At 44.7% G+C, this 23332-nt stretch overlaps 1 protein-coding gene across 7 annotated transcripts in view; it reads left to right on the top strand.

Annotated features, from left to right (window-relative positions):
• The window catches only part of DCC (DCC netrin 1 receptor), a 583792-nt gene that overhangs the window by 438048 nt on the left and 122412 nt on the right, over nucleotides 1–23332 (top strand). For all 7 annotated transcript variants that reach the window (XM_072134166.1, XM_072134174.1, XM_072134157.1 and 4 more), the window contains exon 12: nucleotides 1200–1249. In XM_072134166.1, the coding sequence (XP_071990267.1) occupies nucleotides 1200–1249 (50 nt within the window). The remainder of the gene's footprint in view (nucleotides 1–1199; nucleotides 1250–23332) is intronic.

Genomic DNA, 23332 nt, shown 5'->3' with positions numbered 1-23332 from the left:
CAAGTTCTGTGCAGCGCTGCGGAATCTGTGTGCGCTATATAACTATAGAAATTATTATTATTAAACTGTATCTCTTTTATCTTTGTTACACTGTAGAGGGAGTTCTTTGCTCTATATGTGGCCACCTAGTGGTTGGGATGTGACTTGCATCCTTGCAAAGATTTTGCCAGACTATACCATGAAACATTCTACGAAATGTATATTAGAAATGTGATAACGCATTTTCTCTGCTTTTCCTTTCCTTTAACATCAAATGTGTCAGAAGAATTAGCAATGAGAAATTCCTTAAGTTGTTTCTTCACGGCGGCGGCGTTGTCACGATGGCGGCGTCACTAACTGACACGTGTCACAGCAGAACGCACACATTGTGATTGCTTAGCGCCCTGTTACTAAAAGGATCAGAGCTGAAGTCAGCTTTAATTGCGGGCTGTCACATTGCGGGCGCACACCAGACCGCGCCGGCGTTGCATCGCTTTTATATGTTGTCACATGAAATGTAACGACAAAAATCATCAGCTGCCGCGAAGTCTTCATGTGACTCGAAGCTTCTGCTACACAAAAAAGTGAGCGCTGAGGTGTTTGATGTTACATCGCCTTCCGTCTGTTCGCTAATACGAAATGCGACAGATGGTGGCGAGTGAAATCCTACAGATTTTTTTACTAAGAATCCTTGAATTTTCCCCATAAAGTTGAATTTAAAGGGGACCTGTGACAAAGCACAAATTGCTTCCTGACACATATCTTATGATTGCTGCTGCTCCCCTGATTAATTTGGTGTCAGATTTTCTAAAATCCGTCAACCCATTCAAAAGATATGGCCCCCGGAACTTTACATGTGAATTATCTCATACTAGCTAAGAGGGCAGTGACCTTCAAAGACACACCCCAGAGTAAATTAAAAGGTTACCGCCCCTTTGACTAGTGTGAGTTAAATCGCTTATGATCTTCCAGGGGCCATATCTTTTGAACGGATGGACGGATTTAAAAAAAAACAACGCCAAATTGATCAGTGACGCAGCAGTCATCATGCAAGTAATGATTGGCAGCGATATGTACTCGGTGACATGTCTCTTTTATGTACATTTTCATACTCTTTGAACGTGAAAACTTTGAAATTTTGCTCTTTTCCACTGAGAATGCATCTTTTTTTAATGCTGTCTTTGAAGATTCTTACACATTTTTTTTTTTAATTCCTCTAGTGCCAAGTGCAATGCCCCAAAATGTATCCCTGGAAGTGGTGAACTCGCGGGTAAGTTCCTAATATAATTCAAATTTTACTGTAATTTTATGGGGGGGGGAGGTGTTGGTTTGTTTAGTTTTTTTCATGTATTATAATGCTGAAAGCATACTGGTCATGTTTACAGAAACCTGTAGTCTTAGAGTGTTGTGGGCATGCTCTGTGACTTGTGCAGAGATCATTGTGTAGGAGTGGATGTGCTGTGATCACCTACCATCAATGGAGGGTCCTATGTTATTACCATAAAGGCAATAACTGTGATTGTGAAGCTTCCTGCAATGATGATGAGATGAATGTCTGGATGTGATCTCCACAGAACAGGCAGTGTAAGCTTATGGTGGAGTTCAGTGAACAGTGTACAGAGGAACAGTGAAGTGGATCATGTGTTATTCATCACTGGTTCATTGTTATTCTGATGATTATAATGAGGTGACTGCTGAGAATTGATCTCTACAGAATAGGAGGTGTCAGCTAATAGATATTACCTGCCATTGTAATCCAGCCTGTAATGATAATAACGTGTGATCTCATCTCAACAGAACAGGAAGTTTTATCTTATGTTGAGTCTAAATGATTATTGTGTTATGAATGTGAAAGTGTTACCTATGATTGTTATCCAGCTTGTAATAAATATGAGATGTCTTCTCTGAGGAGTGATCTCTATAGGGCAGGAAGTTTTATCTTATGTTGAGTCTAAATGATTATTGTGTTATAAATATGAAAGTGTTACCTATGATTGTTATCTAGCTTGATCAATATGAGATGTCTTCTCTGAGGAGTGATCTCTACAGGGCAGGAAGTTTCAGTCTATGATGAGTCATAATTATCATTGTGCTGTAAATATTAAAGGAAACCTACCATCAAGGATCCTAAATAATCAGGTAGATCCGATTGCAGGTTGCTGCTATAGCCAATAGGATGTGGTGAAAACACCCTGGTAGGTGGGATAGACACAGGCTACTGAGGGGGTGGAATAGCCTTTGCTCCCGCTCCATGGAAAGGCTACTCAACGCCCCTGTAGCCTCTGCTGAAAATTAGCATAAATAAAAGATAAATAATTTAAGTGCTTCTCATTAATTTAATGATAATGATATTATTTATTTAAAAAAAAAAATAAAAAAAATAATTTAATGATAATGATATTAGTTATAAAAAAAAAAAAATTTAGGGCTGAGTTTTCTAGCAGCAATCTTATTAGATAGATCTGTGATGGAAGGTTTCCTTTACAGTGTTACCTATGAATGTAATCCGGTCTGTGATGAGATATAAGATGTCTTCTCTGAGAAGTGATCTCTACACAACAGGAAGTTTCAGCCTATGTCATCTCTAAGTGATCATTGTGCTATTGATATTAAAGTATCTATGATTGTTGTCAAGTCTGAGGGGAGTAAGAGATGTCTGCTGAGAAGTAATCTCTACAAAACAGGAAGTTTCAGCCTTTGTCATCTCTAAGTGATCTTTGGGCTATTGATTTTAAAGTGTTACCTATCTAGGATTTTTCTCAAGTCTGAGAGGAATAAGAGATGTCTGCTGAGAAGTAATCTCTACAAAACAGGAAGTTTCAGCCTTTGTCATCTCTAAGTGATCTTTGGGCTATTGATTTTAAAGTGTTACCTATCTAGGATTTTTCTCAAGTCTGAGAGGAATAAGAGATGTCTGCTCACAAGTGATCTCTACAGAACAGGAAGTTTCAGCCTATGTAATCTCTAAGTGATCATTGTGCTATCAATATTAAAGTGTTACCTATCTACGATTGTTCTCAAGTCTGAGAGCTATAAGAGATGTGTACTGATCTCTACAGAGCAGGAAGTTTCAGCCTATGTCATCTCTAAGTGATCATTGTGCTATTGATATGAAAGTGTTACCTATCTATGATTATTATCAAGTCTGAGAGGAGTACGAGATGTCTACTAAGAAGTGATCTCTACAGAACAGGAAGGTCCAGCCTATGTCATCTCTAAGTCATCATTGTGCTATCTATTTTAAAGTGTTACCTCTCTATGATCAATATCAAGTCTGAGAGGAATAAGAGATGTCTGCCGAGAAGTGATCTCTACAGAACAGGAAGTTTCAGCCTATGTCACCTCTAAGTGATCATTGTGCTATTGATATTAAAGTGTTACCTATCTATGATTATTATCAAGTCTAAAAGAGAAATAAGAGATGTCTGCTGAGAAGTGATCTCTACAGAACAAGAAGGGTCAGGATATTGTGGGGCTCGGAGATCAGTGTGTGGGGAGAGAGGAGTAGATCTTTATTTACTACTTCATGTGACTGCTGTGTCCTGTGTTATGTACAGATAGATATTACCTGATACAATATAGTATATAGAGATAACTAATGCAATGTGATCTCCACATAACAGGAAGTGTCCTCCTTAGACATCATCCCTATTAGCCCTATATCTCTCACAGTGGAATAACTTTTCAGAGTGAAGCAGTATCCAGATATATTGATGTTGGTTGACTGCCAGGATACAATAAAATGACGAATACTATTTAACCTTGAATCATATAAAATATATCCACCTTAGACGCGACCGCGATTGTTCACCATTATCACTCAGATAAGAGCGGCCATTACCGTAGATTGTGCGCTCGGGAAGGTATTTGATTGCTTACAAATATTGATCTGTAATAGCCGTATTATATTTCCTCGCTCTCAAAATTGAAGATCGCAGCAGAAATCTCGGCATTTCCGTAATTGTTACCAAAATAAATATTTTGACGTTTTCTCCTTATTTTCACTTTGTCAAACAAATTCTCCATTCTACAACTTTACAGCCAATTTTAGTTGAAGACGTATTATTGAAATTGAGGCTTTTTGTGGTTTCCATGGATCTATTTACGGGACAAAGAGATGGAGATTTACTATGGTTTCTCCACCGGTTTTGTGGATGAAAAGACATGTGAATCTACCCTCCTCCGCCATTTGGGCGAGTTATCTGCCCCGAATCGCACTTTGGGGGTATAGGGGTCGGGCAGGCAGTGGGCGGACAGGTAGGTTTCATCTTTTTGCGCCTTGCACAGCCCTTTGGATCTGTTGGGTTGGGGAGCAGGGCAGGCAGTGGTGAGACCTCTTAATAGTTATGGGTGCCGGAAAGTAGGCAGGGGTAATTTTAAGATTGCAGTTGGAAATGCCAGTTTTAATAAATTTCCCCCCAATAAGGGGATACATCATGATCCAAACCCTGCCCTCTGGAACCGGCTGCATCTATCTGGGGGCTCTGGCCTCTCAATAGATATCCAGCGTTATGGGTACAGTCGCTGGGTGGACTCAGTACTATGCAGGGTCGTCATCAGGGGGGTCAGTTTGACTTTGTTTAGTGGGCCCTGAGGAGGAGAAGGGCCCCAAGTCACTGAAACCCCTGTACAGGGAATCACTGTGCACACAGGGCCAGATTATCATTCCGTGAGGGGTCAGGGAACCCAAAATTCCTAGTGGTGGTCCAGGTTCTATGTCAGGTGTTTCCTGCCTTAGAATTGGGCTTTAGTCTCCACCAAAACCAGGCACAGGCTATAGCTAGGTGGCCCAGCGCCGTTCCCTCCCCGCCTAAGTGGCATACTGGGAAGAATAGGTAAATACGAGACATGATAAATCCACCCCAATGTTTTCTTCTCTGTTTATTACTATAAGTAGTAATGATAATAATGTGGGATGTGATCTCAACAGATCAGGAAGTTTCAGATTCTGTGGAGTCTAAATGATCATTGTGCTATAAATATTAAAGTGTTATGTATCACAGACTGTGATAAATATGAGATGTCTGCTCTGAGGAGTGATCTCTACAGAACAGGAAGTTTCAGCCTCCGTTGAGACTAAATGATCATTGTGCTATACATGTGTTACTTATGTTTGTTAAAAAGCCTGTGATGAATATGAGATGTCTGCTCTGAGTGATCTCTACAGAACAGGAATTTTCGGCCCATGATGTCTATAAACGATCATTGTGCTATCAATGTTTTCTTCTCTGTTTATGTTTTAAGTTATATACTAAATCCTGGCAGGTATAAACTTACCAGGGAATATCTGTCTATCTATTCATTCATTGAAATATTAATTCCCAAAGATTATGGAGAGGATTTATCCAGGCCTGTGTTTCAGTTTTCTGATATGCCACCATTATGCCACCTGGGGTTTTTTAAGGGGGCTGTGGCCGGCAGGGGAGTGGGCTCCACACCTGGAAACTACCTATAGCACAATTCTATGCCTTACCTAACGTAGACCAATCCGGTGGCACAACCCCCACTGGATAAAACAGGAGGTAATAATAATAATTCCTTTATTTATATAGCGCCTACAGATTCTGCAGCGCTGCACAGAGCTTTGCCAAATTGCTCCCTGCCGCCAATGGGGCTCACAATCTAATCAACCTACCAGTATGTTATAGAGTGTGGGAGGAAACCAGGGGACCCGGAAGAAACCCACGCAAACACGGAGAGAACATACAAACTCCTTGCAGATGCTGACCTGGGTGGGACTTCAACCCAGGACCCCAGCGCTGCAAGGCTGTAATGCTAACCACTAAGCCACTGTTCAGAGTTTCCTAATATATCTCAAAGGTGCCATGTAATTATAGCGCCAGCATATGATAAATCCCCCTTATATGTCCTTTTACAGCCATATTATACATTTTCATTTCTCCATAGTAACAGACTACAAACAAAGTCTACGTAGTCGGACCCTGCAATCATATATGCATCCTCTTTCTATTGCCTTCTCTTTCATTATCTGTAGATTATGAAGTAGAAGAAGGTGGAGTATCAGACCTATCGGGGGTGTATGTAGTCATGGAGAAGCATTGGTCTGCATAGGAGCTGCATACACTCTTCTATGGATACATTTGTTGCACAAGGTTTCACCCACTTTAGATGATTTCATTGTAATTCTCAGATAACTGACAAAATCAATAGATGTTCTATTGTGCAGGAATTGTATTGTCATGCAGGTGCTCCCATGATGCTTTGCTGCTCATCTCCATAGTTTTACGTAGCGCTACCTTCCATCCATACTAGTGTCCGGGGAGGAGGGAGGTTGTATATCAGGTTAATTTAACATTTATATTCTCCACCAAACTGCTAAAAAAACTGCATCATAAATAACAAAAATAAAGCATAAAGCCTCCGCCATAAAACATCCTGCGGTAATAGGTTTGCAGGAGACAATGGCGTCGCCGTGCGTTCCGATAAAACACACAAAGTGGAGAGGACGGTTTGTGTCGTTTTATAGTAATCATAAAAAATAACCAAAAATACTAATCGGAGGGGCTTTATGGGCGTAATGTCGCCGTCAATCACCGGGGATCGGCCCCGGCTGATGGGGAGGAAGAGGCGCGGAGTATCGGCGCGGCTCCATCCTCTTGACATTTATCATAAATAGGAAGCCAGTCAGCCGTAGCCGCATTACAATAAGAGGTTGAGATGAAGTGAGTGACCCATTATTTCCCCACAAGTGACACTTACCGTGACCCTAATCAATCACTCACAATCACTCATCATCTCTGAGGGATCGACCATGGAGGACGGGGCCCAAATTGGCCTTTTAAAAGGTTTTCTCTCTACACGGCCAGTGCCGCTGGTCTCAGAACGCAGGGAATTGCGTTGTCAGATGTAGTAGAGCTGAGTGTGTCTCTTGGTGCAGCCCATAGTAATATATAGGATGCCCAATGAAATATTGAAGATCAATGATCAATGCGTGACACATTCAGCACTGCTACATCAAGGTTAGCTCATCCTGCATTTGCTACATATCACTTATTTAGATTGGTCATGTCTATATGGCGCCAACATATTCTGTGGCGCTGTACCTCATTGGCTTGTGATCTAATTGTAAATGGAATCTGTGGAGAATGAGAGAAAACAGAATATGTCCTTGATGGGATATGAAACCAGGAAACTCAAGGTTGTAGTAATAATTACTGTACTGCCTGTGTCTGATCTGCTACTATACTCTCTGCCGCTGTGCTGGCAACTACTACTACTACCTGCTATTGTACTGCCTTCTACTGTGCTACCGGGTCATGTACTAACCTCTACTGTACTAGCTGCTACTGTATTAACCTCTACTGTACTACCTGCCACTGTACTGCCTGCTACTGTACTAACCTCTACTGTACTACCTGCCACTGTACTAACGGATACTGTACTAACCTCTACTGTACTACCTGCCACTGTGCTGCCTGCTACTGTACTACCTGCTACTGTACTACCTGCTACTGTACTACCTGCTACTGTACTGCCTACTACTGTACTGCCTGCTACTATACTACCTGCCACTGTGCTGCCTACTACTGTACTGCCTGCTACTGTACTACCTGCCACTGTACTAACGGATACTGTACTGCCTGCTACTGTACTACCTGCCACTGTGCTGCCTGCTACTGTACTGCCTGCTACTGTACTACCTGCTACTGTACTACCTGCTATTGTACTGCCTACTACTGTACTGCCTACTACTGTACTACCTGCTACTGTGCTGCCTACTACTGTACTGCCTACTACTGTACTGCCTGCTACTGTGCTGCCTGCTACTGTACTGCCTGCTACTGTACTACCTGCTACTGTACTGCCTGCTACTGTACTACCTGCTACTGTACTGCCTGCTACTATACTACCTGCCACTGTGCTGCCTACTACTGTACTGCCTGCTACTGTACTACCTGCTACTGTACTGCCTACTACTGTACTACCTGCTACTGTACTGCCTGCTACTATACTACCTGCCACTGTGCTGCCTACTACTGTACTGCCTACTACTGTACTGCCTGCTACTGTACTACCTGCTACTGTACTGCCTACTACTGTACTGCCTACTACTGTACTACCTGCTACTGTACTGCCTACTACTGTATTGCCTACTACTGTACTGCCTGCTACTGTACTAACAGATACTGTACTACCTGCTACTATACTAACTGCCACTGTGCTGTCTACTACTGTACTGCCTGCTACTGTACTACCTGCTACTGTACTGCCTACTACTGTACTGCCTGCTACTGTACTACTTGCCACTGTGCTGTCTACTACTGTACTGCCTGCTACTGTACTGCCTGCTACTGTACTCCCTGCTACTGTACTACCTGCTACTTTGCTGCCTACTACTGTACTGCCTGCTACTGTACTACCTGCCACTGTACTACCTGCTACTGTACTGCCTACTACTGTACTCCCTGCTACTGTGCTGCCTGCTATAGTACTGCCTGCTACTGTACTAGCTGCTACTGTACTAGCTGCTACTGTACTACCTGCTACTGTACTACCTGCTACTTTACTGCTTACTACTGTACTGCCTGCTACTGTACTACCTGCTACTGTACTGCCTACTACTGTACTCCCTGCTACTGTACTACCTGCTACTTTGCTGCCTACTACTGTACTGCCTGCTACTGTACTACCTGCTACTGTACTACCTGCTACTGTACTGCCTACTACTGTACTCCCTGCTACTGTGCTGCCTGCTATAGTACTGCCTGCTACTGTACTACCTGCTACTGTACTACCTGATACTGTACTGCCTACTACTGCACTACCTGCTACTGTACTACCTGCTACTGTACTGCCTGCTACTGTACTACCTGCTACTATACTACCTGCCACTGTGCTGTCTACTACTGTACTGCCTACTTCTGTACTGCCTGATACTGTACTACCTGCTACTGTACTGCCTGCTACTGTACTGCCTGCTACTGTACTCCCTGCTACTATTCTTCCTGCTACTGTACTGCCTGCTACTGTACTCCCTGCTACTATTCTTCCTGCTACTGTACTGCCTGCTACTGTACTACCTGCTACTGTACTGCCTACTACTGTACTACCTGCTACTGTACTACCTGCTACAGTACTGCCTACTACTGTACTGCCTGCTACTGTACTACCTGCCACTGTACTAACGGATACTGTACTGCCTGCTACTGTGCTGCCTGCTACTGTACTAGCTGCTACTGTACTACCTGCTACTGTACTGCCTGCTACCGTACTGCCTGCTACCGTGCTGCCTACTACTGTACTGCTTGCTACTGTACTGCCTACTACTGTACTACCTGCTACTGTACTACCTGCTACTGTACTGCCTGCTACTGTACTGCCTACTACTGTACTACCTGCCACTGTACTACCTGCTACTGTACTACCTGCCACTGTACTACCTGCTACTGTACTAACCTCTACAGTTCTACCTGCAATTATACTACCTGCTAGTGTACCTACCGGACCGCCTGCCGCCGCTGCCTGGTTGTTTACTGGGGTCCACCATGTTGCCCGATGCTGTCCTGTTTCCCACTGTCCTGTCTACAGTTCTGGAGGATCAACAGAGAAGATCTTAAAAACAATCCTCCACTTTGAGGAGGGTCCGTTACTCACAAAGTGCACCAAGATTCATTTGAATACAGCTACACCCAGCAGTCACTCCTTGGGACTACCAGCGCCTCCATCCCGTTACAGATCTTTCTGCCCCATGTTCTTATGACGGGTGGAGATCTCAGAATTTAGACACCCAACATTGATTGAAGACTTATCCTGTAATTTGTGGAGTGTTGGATACATGTCTGTTATGAGACCACCCCATAGCATGTTATTCCACTCATCTGCCAGGGGTGCATGTTCCGTTTTTGTGTTTGAGACCCCCTGAATGCTGGATAGATTGTATATCCAGGACAAGGCACCTCGCCCCCCTTACATCGGCCGCCCACCATGTCTCCATAGCTAGAAAGCCACGGATACTTATCCCTGATCCCTCCAAACAACAGCTCGTTACATGGCTAATAAACTATAAGCCCCCTGAAAGGGCAAACGCCACTAAGCGCTTCCTGGATGTAAGAACGGATCAATCCTTCCTGATCCTCCACGTCCTCCCGGCTCCGGCAGATTATCGAGGCCTCGTCCGAGTGATACAGGAGGATTAGGGATCTGCTCCGTCACATTCTGCCTCCACAATTACTGCCCATCTGTCACTTTCTTCTACATAGTGATATATCCACTATGGAATATGGGACCTCTGAGTGGCTACAGGAATTGTGTGCCTTAAAGGGATATTCATGTGTTGCATATCTGCTGATCCCCTTCCAATGACTGGCCAATCCCCACTCAAGTCATGTAGGGTTTGCATGATGTGTCGGCCTATGATACTTCCTTGCCAATATATATTATGTATGAGAATATCCCTTTAAAAGGGATGCAGAAGGTGCAGCTACACTTGGTCCTATAACCTAACACTGTCTCATCCTGGTAAGATGAGACCAGTACTATGAATGATCCATTATAATTGGCACTTGGACCCTCATCAGCTTGAACCTTTAAGGAGGACCTGTCAGGTCGAATTGGGTCCATATGGCCATAGGTTTATGATCCCATATATTAGCTTTGTGTGGGCTCATTGTGTATGCTCCAGGGTGATTTGGGCACTAAACCATCAGTCCATAAGGACCTGTCAGTGGTTCTTCAACTTTCACAAATTTTGGTAACTCATTTCATTAACTCTATTAGAAACGGAAGTCTTCAATGTCAGGATGTCCATCTCGTCACAAAAGTGGAGATAAAATGTGAAGACTCTCTTGCTCTGGAGGACATGCCTGGTCTTGTGTTATAGAGATATGGAGGAATGGACAAGATACTGTGTAATACCTAATTTCCCCAGCAGTGGTGCTGTAGGGAAACTTCCCACTTACTGCCAGGTTTACCAATCAATCACAACTGATCACTGATGATGCCAGTGGAAGGTCAGGAGGTAAGAGTTCTCCTTATGTCCTGTAAGACTGCCTTATAGGACATGAAGGACACTCAGCACTCTACTAACCTAGATTTATTGCTATGCTTGGACATTGTGTAATACCTCATTTCACCAGTAGTGGTGCCGTAGGGAAACCTGAAACGTACTGTGGCAGATTTACTTACCCGGTCCTGTCGTGATCCAGTGGCGCGTTCTCTGTGGAGGATTCGGGTCTTCCGGCGATTCACTAAGGTAGTTCCCCCAATGTCCACCAGGTGTCGCTGCTGCGCTGAATTCCATCGGAGTTCACTGAAGTTCACCAAGCCAGGCTGGCTGCAGGTAAGTGCGTGTAACCTGCCGTAAAAACGCGATTCGGCCCCTTAGTAAATGACCCCCACTGTCTGGTTTACCAGATCTCAACTGATCTCAGAAAAAGGACACTTTGGAGTCTTGTACTGGAGACCATCTTCTAAAAGTCTTCTCCATCCCCAGTATCTTGCCTACTACCCTAATGACTACCTCTGAGCATCCAATAAGGTTAAGGCCTTGGAATAATTTTCCCTGGTGGGCTCGAGTAACCATACTTTGACCTTGACACAAATTGCCATTGACTTCCGGCATAAGACCCCTGGTTGACCCAGCCTCTCTGATGACTCTTGATGATCCACGAGCTCCTTAGAGCTTCAAGGTTACCTCCGTCTGATCTAATAAACTTCACATCTGTAGCAGAAGCATTTAATTTCTGAGCCGTTTTGTGTTCTAACTACAGATATAATTGTTTTTCAGCCATAAAAAGAGAAAGATCTTCAAGGTGTAAATGATTCTCCTGTGAAGGATATTTCTGTAGGATTATTACCTCGCCGGGGCTCGCAGCGCTCCATGAATACATTATATTTGATTTCATGGAGAACATAGACATCTAGGCTCAGTCTGCGTCAGGTCCCCAAGGAAAATTTACCCAATCACAAGATTAATATTAACACTTTTCCATTGTTTTCTTTTGGAAAGTTCTCATTTTTGGGCTATTTACTTTATGGGCCCGAGGCTGGAAGGTTCTATGGTTGGTACAAATCAGAGCAAACCAATTTGAACATCAAAGTTAAAGAAAAATCAATATAAAGGGTTTCACTTAGAGTTTCTTCCTGCCTAGGAGACACACGAGCATCTGTATCCCATCACATACACCACTAATACTTTCATCTTCAGTATCCGTACCTAAAAAATAGATATGTTCAATAAATGGATGATTGATAGATATGAGATAGATAGATAGATAGATAGATAGATATGAGATAGATAGATATGAGATAGATAGATAGATAGATATATAGATATAGATATGAGATAGATAGATATGAGATAGATATGTAGATATGAGATAGATATATAGATATGAGATAGATATATAGATATAGATATGAGATAGATAGATAGATATGAGATAGATAGATAGAAGATAGATAGATAGAAGATAGATATATAGATATGAGATAGATAGATATGAGATAGATATGAGATAGATAGATAGATATGAGATAGATAGATAGATAGATAGATATGAGATAGATAGATAGATACATAGATAGATAGATATGAGATAGATAGATATATAGATATGAGATAGATAGATATCCCATCACATACACCACTAATACTTTCATTTTCAGTATCCGTACCTAAAAAATAGATATGTTCAATAAATGGATGATTGATAGATATGAGATAGATAGATAGATAGATATGAGATAGATAGATATGAGATAGATAGATATGAGATAGATAGATATGAGATAGATAGATATGAGATAGATAGATATGAGATAGATAGATAGATATATATGAGATAGATAGATAGATAGATAGATAGAAGAAGTAAAATCCAAGTCAGCACAATCTTATGGACTCCTAATAAGGAGGGGTGCAGCGCCCACAAAGGTTCTGGCTTGATCCTCTTGTAGCTAAATAAAGTAAAAAGCGGGCAGCACTCCATGGTTCAAAATTTCAAAATAAAAGGTGAACTTTATTGAACAAGTGGCGACGTTTCGGTGTGTAACACCTTCATCAAGCAACAAACAAGTGACCCACATGGGATATATATAGCAAAACATAATAAGTGATTAGCATAAAGAGGCGTGTCTTAAAGTGCCTGTGCAATATTGTGTTATTCATCATTGTACAAATATATATAAAAAATACATTCAAAGTTAAAGTGCATCAGTTTCAAGTACATGTATATAACAATGTCGTTCTCTGTACAATTATACAGTACAAAGTGTAATCATAAAGTGTGCAAGTGCAAAGACTGGCGTGTAAAGTAGGGGTTAAAATTACCCAAAAGGCTCTGGAGAGAACTTTCTTGGTGGAAGCTTCTGGTCCACAGCTGATACAGTCTTAGCGTCTGTGGATCCAGCCTGCACATGTGCAGTGGAGCCCTGAGGCTGCTGAGAAGACATCTTGGAAAAGGGCAACCAAGCCCTCAATGCAGTGTGTACTGAGGCCAAGAAAATGAACAACAAATGACCTGTGACAGCAGCTTAAAAGGAAAAAATGAGCACATACACATTAACCTAAGTATTGGGGATAAGAGGATCGCTCTCATTACCATGGCGGCAGGATAGTAATATACACCTCTACGTAGTATACATAGATTCAAGGTGATTTGCGCCTGGTGCCCACTATGGTGATGCATCACCTAATGAGAGAAAAGCACATAAGAATGCGCGCCAGTGGGATATTAGGTGAGTATAATCACATCCCAAGGAGGTGGTAAGATCCCACAGGGGAGATGGAGCATATATCACGCTCACACCCTCCAGCGTGGGCATCCAAGACCACTGCAGCTGGCAACCTACTCAGTCCCACAAATATGTGGGTATTTTGTGGCACAATTTGGCGCTTAATCCCTACACAGCCATGGATATATTGTATAGATATATGTTATAGTTATCAACCAGCCGGCACAGGGCACAAGATGTAAAGGAGAAACCAACAAAAGAAAACATCATAATGGTTCATATAAACAATTTGAAGTAACGTCCAGCAAGAGATGTCATCCATCCGATTGGGCAAAGGAATTTTTTCAATATCATCTGAACATATATAGATGGTAAACAGATTAATCTGAAGAAGTAAAGATCAATATTCATGTTGTATCTCAGTCACTCGTTACATGGATATAGCATCAATCACAAATGGGTTATATATAGAGATGAGCGAACACTAAAATGCTCGGGTACTCGTTATTCGAGACGAACTTTTCCCGATGCTCGAGTGCTCGTCTCGAATAACGAACCCCATTGAAGTCAATGGGAGACTCGAGCATTTTTCAAGGGGACCAAGGCTCTGCACAGGGAAGCTTGGCCAAACACCTGGGAACCTCAGAAAAGGATGGAAACACCACGGAAATGGACAGGAAACAGCAGGGGCAGCATGCATGGATGCCTCTGAGGCTGCATAATCGCACCATTATGCCAAAATTATGGGCAACAGCATGGCCATGACAGAGTGACAGAATGAAGCTAGATAGCATCTAAAACATCCAATAATTGACCCTGACACTATAGGGGACGGCATGCAGAGGCAGCGGCAGCAGGCTAGAGAGTGTCATGGCGACATACCCTAAATGGACTCAGGCTTCAAACCAATGGGTGGCAGAGAGGAACCAAAGGAGGTGAGCAAGAAGCGCTCAAATAATATCGGTACATGATAAAAGTTTGCCAGTATATTTTGTGGATTACACAGCAGGGTGGCGACAAAGTTAACATGGAAGCCATGAAAACAACCCAAAATTCTGCCTGACACAGCTCGTTTGATAAGGGGACCATGTATGGAGGCAGTGAACTAGTAGTAGATTAAAGGTGCTGCAGTTAAAACTATGTTAGTTGGATCTTGGCATGGAGCTGGCGCTCCGCTGCCAGGCGAGCTTTCGCCAATCCAAGCCCCTGTCTCTAGGCTACTCCCCAAACAGCACTTCTAAGAACCTTTTGTATAAGATCAAGTGTAGTAGCGTTCTTATAAGTTTAGGATATGCCGGGTGAGGGGAATGTAAACAGATGCGCAAGAAGCGCTGAAATAATATCCCTAAATGGTAAAAGTTTGCAAGTATATTTTGGGGATTACACAGCAGGGTGGCGACAAAGTTAACAACTTTGATGTGGAATGCCCTGTAATAGCTCTTGGGCGGTGTGCCTTTTATCGCCTAGGCTCAGCAGTTTCAGCACCGCCTGCTGTCGCTTAGCGACGGCACTGCTGCTGTGCCTAGAGCTACCGACTGATGGCGCCATGCCCACGGATGGTAATTCGGAGGAGGAGGAGGTGGAGGAGGGGTGGGAGGAGGTATAGTAGGCCTTTGAGACCTGGACCGAGGTAGGCCCCGCAATTCTCTGCGTCGGCAGTATATGACCAGCCCCAGGGTCAGACTCGGTCCCAGCCTGCACCAAGTTAAGTGTAGTAGCGTTCTTATAAGTTTGGGATATGGCGGGTGAGGGGAATGTAAACAGATGCGCAAGAAGCGCATGATGCGCATGGAGCTGGCGTTCCGCTGCCAGGCGAGCTTTCGCCAATCCAAGCCCCTGTCTCTAGGCTACTCCCCAAACAGCACTTCTAAGAACCTTTTGTATAAGATCAAGTGTAGTAGCGTTCTTATAAGTTTAGGATATGCCGGGTGAGGGGAATGTAAACAGATGCGCAAGAAGCGCTGAAATAATATCCCTAAATGGTAAAAGTTTGCCAGTATATTTTGTGGATAACACAGCAGGGTGGCGACAAAGTTAACAACTTTGATGTGGAATCCATGAAAACAACCCAAATTTCTGCCTGACACACCTCGTTTGATAAGGGGACCATGTATGGAGGCAGCTATATGGACGACTTTTGGAGGTAGCAATGGAGACAACGTGTGGAGGCTGCTATGGAGACAATTTAATTTGGATAGTGCCTGTATGTGGCAGTCCCAAACATTTTTCAAACCAGAGGAGCAGGTAGGTGGCCCTCCAGTAAAATGGGATAGATTGAGTGCCTGTATGTGGCAGTCCCAAAAATGTTTCAAACCAGAGGAGCAGGTAGGTGGCCCTCCAGTAAAATGGAATAGATTGAGTGCCTGTATGTGGCAGTCCCAAAAATTGTTCAAACCAGAGGAGCAGGTAGGTGGCCCTGCAGTAAAATGGAATAGATTGAGTGCCTGTATGTGGCAGTCCCAAAAATTGTTCAAACCAGAGGAGCAGGTAGGTGGCCCTGCAGTAAAATGGAATAGATTGAGTGCCTGTATGTGGCACTCACAAAAATTGTTTCAAACAGAGGACCGGGTCGGTGGCCCTCCAGAAAAATTAAATGCATGAAGTACTATAGCAAGAGCCAGTGGGCCCTGTCAAAAAATAGCCAGTTTCCTCTGCTTTACTGTACAAAGAGGAGGAGAAGGAGGAAAATGAGGAGGAGGAGGAGGAGTGGATCAATTATTCAGGTTGAGCTTCCTTCACCTGGTGGAGATTGGAAATTCTGAGAAATCCAGCCTTTATTCATTTTAATAAGCGTCAGCCTGTCAGCGCTGTCAGTCGACAGGCGTGTACGCTTATCGGTGATGATGCCACCAGCTGCACTGAAAACCCGCTCGGACAAGACGCTAGCGGCAGGGCAGGCAAGAACCTCCAAGGCGTACAGCGCCAGTTCGTGCCACATGTCCAGCTTTGAAACCCAGTAGTTGTAGGGAGCTGTGTGATCATTTAGGACGATGGTATGGTCAGCTACGTACTCCCTCACCATCTTTCTGTAAAGATCAGCCCTACTCTGCCGAGACTGGGGACAGGTGACAGTGTCTTGCTGGGGTGACATAAAGCTGGCAAAAGCCTTGTAAAGCGTACCCTTGCCAGTGCTGGACAAGCTGCCTGCTCGCCTACTCTCCCTCGCTACTTGTCCCGCAGAACTACGCACTCTGCCGCTAGCGCTGTCAGAAGGGAAATACTGTTTCAGCTTGTGCACCAGGGCCTGCTGGTATTCATGCATTCTCACACTCCTTTCCTCTCCAGGGATGAGAGTGGGAAGATTTTGCTTGTACCGTGGGTCCAGGAGAGTGAACACCCAGTAATCGGTGCTGGAATAAATTCTTTGAACGCGAGGGTCACGGGATAGGCAGCCTAGCATGAAATCTGCCATATGCGCCAGAGTACCAACGCGTAAGAATTCACTCCCCTCACTGGCCTGACTGTCCATTTCCTCCTCCTCCAACTCCTCCAACTCCTCTTCTTCTGCCCATACACGCTGAACAGTGAAGGACTCAACAATGGTCCCCTCTTGTGTCTCGCCAACATTCTCCTCCTCTTCCTCCTCATCCTCCTCCACCTCCACCTCCTCCGATATGCGCTGAGAAACAGACCTCAGGGTGCTTTGGCTATCAACAAGGGAATATTCTTCCCCCGTCTCTTGTGACGAGCGCAAAGCTTCCGACTTCATGCTGACCAGAGAGTTTTTCAACAGGCCAAGCAGCGGGATGGTGAGGCTGATGATGGCGGCATCGCCACTGACCATCTGTGTTGACTCCTCAAAGTTACTCAGCACCTGACAGATATCAGACATCCACGTCCACTCCTCATTGTAGACTTGAGGAAGCTGACTGACCTGACTACCAGTTCTGGTGGAAGTTGACATCTGGCAGTCTACAATCGCTCTGCGCTGCTGGTAAACTCTGGATAACATGGTCAGTGTTGAATTCCACCTCGTGGGCACGTCGCACAACAGTCGGTGAGCGGGCAGTTGGAGGCGGCGCTGCGCTGCCCTGAGAGTGGCAGCATCTGGGCTGGACTTCCTGAAATGCGCACAGATGCGGCGCACCTTCGTGAGCAAATCAGACAGATTGGGGTATGTCTTGAGGAAACGCTGCACTATCAGATTTAACACATGGGCCAGGCATGGCACATGTGTCAGTCTGCCGAGTTGCAGAGCCGCCACCAGGTTACGGCCGTTGTCACACACAACCATTCCCGGCTTGAGGTTCAGCGGTGCCAGCCACAGATCAGTCTGCGCCGTGATGCCCTGTAATAGCTCTTGGGCGGTGTGCCTTTTGTCGCCTAGGCTCAGCAGTTTGAGCACCGCCTGCTGTCGCTTAGCGACGGCACTGCTGCTGTGCCTAGAGCTACCGACTGATGGCGCCGTGCCCACGGATGGTAGTTCGGAGGAGGAGGTGGAGGAGGGGTGGGAGGAGGAGGAGGCATAGTAGGCCTGAAACACCTGGACCGAGGTAGGCCCCGCAATCCTCGGCGTCGGCAGTATATGAGCAGCCCCAGGGTCAGACTCGGTCCCAGCCTCCACCAAGTTAACCCAATGTGCCGTCAGCGATATATAGTGGCCCTGCCCGGCAGCACTCGTCCACGTGTCCGTGGTCAGGTGGACCTTGTCAGAAACGGCGTTGGTCAGGGCACGGATGATGTTGTCTGACACGTGCTGGTGCAGGGCTGGGACGGCACATCGGGAAAAGTAGTGGCGGCTGGGGACCGAATACCGAGGGGCGGCCGCCGCCATGAGGTTGCGAAAGGCCTCGGTCTCTACTAGCCTATAGGGCAGCATCTCCAGGCTAAGCAATCTGGAGATGTGCACATTAAGGGCTTGGGCGTGCGGGTGGGTTGCACTATATTTGCGTTTCCGCTCCAGCGTCTGGGGTATGGAGAGCTGAACGCTGGTGGATGCTGTGGAGGATCGTGGAGGCGACGATGGGGTTTTTGTGGCAGGGTCCTGGGCAGGGGGCTGACTAGCAGCTGACACAGGGGAAGGAGCAGTGGTGTGCACGGCCGGAGGTGAACGGGCTTGTTGCCACTGAGTGGGGTGCTTAGCATTCATATGCCTGCGCATACTGGTGGTAGTTAAGCTAGTAGTGGTGGAACCCCTGCTGAGCCTGGTTTGGCAAATGTTGCACACCACAGTCCGTCGGTCATCCGGTGTTTCCTTAAAGAACCTCCACACTTCTGAAGATCTAGCCCTCGCCGCAAGAGCCCTCACCACGGGAGCTTCACTAGTTGACAGTGGCGCTGATGCACCAGCTCTGGCCCTGCCTCTCCGTCTGGCCCCACCACTGCCTCTTCCAACCTGTTCAGGTCGAGGACTCTCCTCCGTCTCAGAAGCACTGTGTTCACCCGGCCTCTCAACCCAGCTTGGGTCTGTCACCTCATCATCCTCCGATCCCTCAGTCTGCTCCCCCCTCGGACTTCCTGCCCTGACAACAACTTCCCCACTGTCTGACAACCGTGTCTCCTCATCGTCGGACACCTCTTTACACACTTCCACTACGTCAAGAAGGTCATCATCACCCACAGACTGTGACTGGTGGAAAACCTGGGCATCGGAAAATTGCTCAGCAGCAACCGGACAAGTGGTTTGTGACTGTGGGAAGGGTCCAGAAAACAGTTCCTCAGAGTATGCCGGTTCAAATGCCAAATTTTCCTGGGAGGGGGCAGACTGGGGGGGAGGAGGCTGAGGTGCAGGAGCTGGAGGAGTGGCGATTTCGGTGACATGGGTGGACTGCGTGGAAGACTGACTGGTGGTGGACAAATTGCTCGAAGCATTGTCAGCAATCCACGACATCACCTGTTCGCACTGTTCTGGCCTCAACAGTGCTCTACCACGAGTCCCAGTAACTTCAGACATGAACCTAGGGAGTGTAGCTCTGCGGCGTTCCCCTGCTCCCTCATCAGCAGGTGGTGTCTCACCCCGCCCAGGACCACGGCCTCTGACCCCTGCAGTAGTTGGACGCCCACGTCCCCGCCCTCGTCCTCTACCCCTAGCCCTCGGGTTAAACATTTTTAAAATGAGAGTTATAACTTTATTTTTTTTTTTACTTTTTTTTGTTTTTTTTTGTGTTTTTTTTTTTTTTTGTGTTTTTTTTTTTTTTTTGTGTTTTTTGTTTTTTTTTGAGTTTTTAAAACCAAACAATGCTATCCTATTGCTATGGCTATTTTCTAGCCAAGTATCAAAGGAAGCACAGTACTATGCCAGATGAGATGACACTGAGTTATTGCCTAATAGAAATCCAACCCCTACTGAATTTTGCCACTTCGGCCTTTGCTATGGATATGTGCGCCACTAAGCGCAGAACACAGCGGTCGCAAGTCCCACTACAAATTGCTCAGAATTGGCAAGTACATGCACTGCAGAAACTACAGCCACCAGCAGATCAACCAGAAATCAAATATATAGAACGCTACTGTAGGCTTCAAGAAGCTGTTTGTATTCTCCTATGGCTATTTTCTAGCCAAGTATCAAAGGAAGCACAGTACTATGCCGGATGAGATGACACTGAGTTATTGCCTAATAGAAATCCAACCCCTACTGAATTTTGCCACTTCGGCCTTTGCTATGGATATGTGCGCCACTAAGCGCAGAACACAGCGGTCGCAAGTCTCACTACAAATTGCTCAGAATTGGCAAGTACATGCACTGCAGAAACTACAGCCACCAGCAGATCAACCAGAAATCAAATATATAGAACGCTACTGTAGGCTTCAAGATCAAGAAGCTGTTTGTATTCTCCTATGGCTATTTTCTAGCCAAGTATCAAAGGAAGCACAGTACTATGCCGGATGAGATGACACTGAGTTATTGCCTAATAGAAATCCAACCCCTACTGAATTTTGCCACTTCGGCCTTTGCTATGGATATGTGCGCCACTAAGCGCAGAACACAGCGGTCGCAAGTCTCACTACAAATTGCTCAGAATTGGCAAGTACATGCACTGCAGAAACTACAGCCACCAGCAGATCAACCAGAAATCAAATATATAGAACGCTACTGTAGGCTTCAAGAAGCTGTTTGTATTCTCCTATGGCTATTTTCTAGCCAAGTATCAAAGGAAGCACACTACTATGCCAGATGAGATGACACTGAGTTATTGCCTAATAGAAATCCAACCCCTACTGAATTTTCCCACTTCGGTCTTTGCTATGGATATGTGTGCCACTAAGAGCTAAACACAACGGTAGCAAGTCCCCCTGCTAATTCCTCACAAAATGGTAAAAGATGCAAATTAAAATAAAAAAAGTAGAACGTTATTGTAGCCCTAAGAAGGGCTGTTGGGTTCTTTGAGAATCACTCCTGCCTAACAGTAAGCTAATAGAACACCCTAACGCTTTCCCTGAGCAGCAGCAGCTCTCTCCCTAGCGGCATCCAGAGACAGAATGATCCGAGCAGCGCGGCCAGCGGCTAGTCTATCCCAGGGTCACCTGATCTGGCCAGCCAACCACTGCTATCGACGTGTAAGGGTACCACGTCATGCTGGGTGGAGTGCAGAGTCTCCTGGCTTGTGATTGGCTCTGTTTCTGGCCGCCAAAAAGCAAAACGGCGGGAGCTGCCATTTTCTCGAGCGGGCGAAGTATTCGTCCGAGTAACGAGCAGTTTCGAGTACCCTAATGCTCGACCGAGCATCAAGCTCGGACGAGCATGTTCGCTCATCTCTAGTTATATACATTCCTTATAAAACATTATCCAGGTTAAACTAATGCAGCTTGAAGGGGTTTGGTCTAAGAGTCCAGTTTAGTGTCATTTATGGTCTATGAGTCCAGTTCAGTTCATTTTTTCACAGTTACCACCTCATCTGGGGGGGCTTTATAGTATTACCCCAATGTAACCAAGTGCAGTTATAAAAGTCACTAATCTTTTGGACAAGGTTTTAAATCTTCGTTTGAGGTCAATATCACCTGGTTTGTTCAGGAAAGTAGCATCCCCTTGCAATCTCTGTATGATCATTTCCTGATCTTCATCCGTGTAAGTGAACACTTTCAAAAAGTCACCTGGAGTAGACTCCATATTGATGAAAATTGAAGAAAAAGACGTGCAAAGCAACCTTGGTGCCAATGATATAGAAGAAGTAAAATCCAAGTCAGCACAATCTTATGGACTCCTAATAAGGAGGGGTACTTTCCTGAACAAACCAGGTGATATTGACCTCAAACGAAGATTTGAAACCTTGTCCAAAAGATTAGTGACTTTTATAACTGCACATGGTTACATTGGGGTAATACTATAAAGCCCCCCCAGATGAGGTGGTAACTGTGAAAAAATGAACTGAACTGGACTCATAGACCATAAATGACACTAAACTGGACTCTTAGACCAAACCCCTTCAAGCTGCATTAGTTTAACCTGGATAATGTTTTATAAGGAATGTATATAACCCATTTGTGATTGATGCTATATCCATGTAACGAGTGACTGAGATACAACATGAATATTGATCTTTACTTCTTCAGATTAATCTGTTTACCATCTATATATGTTCAGATGATATTGAAAAAATTCCTTTGCCCAATCGGATGGATGACATCTCTTGCTGGACGTTACTTCAAATTGTTTATATGAACCATTATGATGTTTTCTTTTGTTGGTTTCTCCTTTACATCTTGTGCCCTGTGCCGGCTGGTTGATAACTATAACATATATCTATACAATATATCCATGGCTGTGTAGGGATTAAGCGCCAAATTGTGCCACAAAATACCCACATATTTGTGGGACTGAGTAGGTTGCCAGCTGTAGTGGTTTTTGGATGCCCACGCTGGAGGGTGTGAGCGTGATATATGCTCCATCTCCCCTGTGGGATCTTACCACCTCCTTGGGATGTGATTATACTCACCTAATATCCCACTGGCGCGCATTCTTATGTGCTTTTCTCTCATTAGGTGATGCATCACCATAGTGGGCACCAGGCGCAAATCACCTTGAATCTATGTATACTACGTAGAGGTGTATATTACTATCCTGCCGCCATGGTAATGAGAGCGATCCTCTTATCCCCAATACTTAGGTTAATGTGTATGTGCTCATTTTTTCATTTTAAGTTGCTGTCACAGGTCATTTGTTGTTCATTTTCTTGGCCTCAGTACACACTGCATTGAGGGCTTGGTTGCCCTTTTCCAAGATGTCTTCTCAGCAGCCTCAGGGCTCCACTGCACATGTGCAGGCTGGATCCACAGACGCTAAGACTGTATCAGCTGTGGACCAGAAGCTTCCACCAAGAAAGTTCTCTCCAGAGCCTTTTGGGTAATTTTAACCCCTACTTTACACGCCAGTCTTTGCACTTGCACACTTTATGATTACACTTTGTACTGTATAATTGTACAGAGAACGACATTGTTATATACATGTACTTGAAACTGATGCACTTTAACTTTGAATGTATTTTTTATATATATTTGTACAATGATGAATAACACAATATTGCATAGGCACTTTAAGACACGCCTCTTTATGCTAATCACTTACTATGTTTTGCTATATATATCCCATGTGGGTCACTTGTTTGTTGCTTGATGAAGGTGTTACACACCGAAACGTCGCCACTTGTTCAATAAAGTTCACCTTTTATTTTGAAATTTTGAACCATGGAGTGCTGCCCGCTTTTTACTTTATTTAGATAGA

Source organism: Engystomops pustulosus, chromosome 1, assembly GCF_040894005.1.
Source record: "Engystomops pustulosus chromosome 1, aEngPut4.maternal, whole genome shotgun sequence".
NCBI classification, from domain to species: domain Eukaryota; kingdom Metazoa; phylum Chordata; class Amphibia; order Anura; family Leptodactylidae; genus Engystomops; species Engystomops pustulosus.
This window is presented reverse-complemented; position numbering and strand designations above follow the sequence as displayed.